Source organism: Penaeus monodon, chromosome 32 (genome assembly GCF_015228065.2).
Source record: "Penaeus monodon isolate SGIC_2016 chromosome 32, NSTDA_Pmon_1, whole genome shotgun sequence".
NCBI classification, from domain to species: Eukaryota; Metazoa; Arthropoda; class Malacostraca; order Decapoda; family Penaeidae; genus Penaeus; species Penaeus monodon.
Window position 1 is genome coordinate 34,939,320 of NC_051417.1, and position 1,991 is coordinate 34,941,310.

The 1,991-nt window shown below is 30.1% G+C and overlaps 1 protein-coding gene across 1 annotated transcript in view; it reads left to right on the forward strand.

Annotated features, from left to right (window-relative positions):
• LOC119593649 (trichohyalin-like) overlaps positions 1-1,331 on the forward strand; it is an 8,608-nt gene extending 7,277 nt beyond the window's left edge. Inside the window, exon 5 of the mRNA XM_037942601.1 lies at positions 134-1,331. Coding sequence (XP_037798529.1) covers positions 134-236 — 103 coding nt within the window. The 3' untranslated portion in view covers positions 237-1,331. The remainder of the gene's footprint in view (positions 1-133) is intronic.
• Positions 1,332-1,991: the final 660 nt, after the last annotated feature.

The window sequence follows — 1,991 nt, forward strand, 5'->3', positions numbered from 1 at the left end:
GACAGCACAAATATCATTTACATATATGATTTAGATATTAAAGTAATGTTTGCTGTCAATTGTTGTGATAAAATTTCTTATACAATGATTGGAATTTTTTTCCATATTATTTATACATCAATTTATCTTCCAGGAATATGGCTCTTCCTGAGCAACTTATCCAAGACCTGGAGAAGAAACTACACATCTCCAAGATTGATAGACAGGCTGGAAATAACAAAAATAGGACCAAGTAAATATAACATTTCTGTCCCCTTGTGTTTGAAGATGCTAAAAAAATAATAACAGTATTCATATGTGATAGACCCTGAATCTGTTAATCAGCTACTTAATTTCAGCAAGTTAAAGAAAGATGGTAATCAAGAATATTAGGTCAAAAACAAAATATCATTAGTATTCGACACATGATCACTCTAATAAAAGGCTTTCGCATAAACAAGTTAACTTGGCAAAAATGTAGTTAGTTACACAGCCAGAAGAAAATTGATATGGACACATTACACTTCAGTTAATGTAAATGCTTAAAACCAAACTCCAAATACCTGAATAAGACGTACAGGTGTACTTCCAGCTCGTGAATTTTTGTCGTCACTGCCATGGTTCAGTTAATGTTTGTGTCTAATTGAACTTGACTTTCTGACCAAATTAACAGTGTTCTTTGTTATCAATGGTGCTCATAGACTAAGTATTATGCAGTTTAATGTTATGTATCCCATGTTCACTGCCAAATGTCTTTTCAAGTATGACTTTATCTTAAATGATAAAATTCATCCTTGTGTGTCATAGTTCTTGCAGGTACACTTACATTATCTACTTTTTAAAAAGCCAAAAAAGTAAGATTATTGATGTAAAAGTAGTGCTGATTCCACTGCCTTGTTAACCATAGTCTCCTCATACTGTTTTAACATAATTTGTCCTTCTAACTTAAAGACAGTTGTTTCTCTTAACCTCCTCATATTGTATGACTTCATATATTATTTAAAGTATGAAAAATACATTGTTCCTCTGCTACTGAGGATCTATGAATGATATTATATGGTGTGCATTGTTTAAATCTGGTCACTCTTGGTTACATGTAATAAAACTGTGGATACTGTGGATGCAAGCGGTATGAGGTTGCTTTTTACATTTTGCCTTAATGAAAGATAACCTAAAAGTGAATAAATTAAAATCTTACAATACATGCTATTTGCCTTGTTACAATGTTCCATAGAGGAACTTTAGTACCTTAATAATTTGTGTTTGCTAAGTAAAAAAGTATACATTTATCAATTTATTTATGATTTAGCTCTGTTGTAAATCTGCATTCAATTTAACTATTTTTCATTTTAATCATTGGAAATGTGAATGAATTCTACCAAGTATAAATGAATATAAATTTAACACAAAGGCATTAGTGTATTACTGTATTCATTCAATAAAACAGATTCCTTTTACAGGAGTCAGAAAATATATATAGTCAATAGCCTCTGAATTTTGTTGTATGCTTGCATGAAAAATGCATAATTGCAATTAGTAAAGTTATATGCATTTCAAGCCAATATACATTTCAGTATTATAAGCTATAAGCTATTACACAAAACATGCTGAAATTATGAGAGAAAAAAAAATATATGAAGAATAACAAAAACAGTGATGTGGTCTTTTTTTTAATGGTAGGTTCACTGCCTAAAAAATAGAAATGGAAAGAAAACTATTGAACAAAAGGCATTAAAATGTTGAAATACCTTAATTTTGCATTAAAATACAGAATTTACATACAAAAAGACAAGCAATGAGTACATATTCACTGTATGTAAATGTTACACAAACTTTTCCCACCAATTCTGTACTGTGTTATCTGAAGTGGTTTATCTTGTAGCTGGAAAAAGAATGAGTCATTGCAGGTTATGTTTAAAATACACCCATTAGACTGACAGGTAAGTATGGTTATCACTATTATCCTTTCTGGCTAGCAAAGTCATTAATAACTGTACACATTATGTTTAACC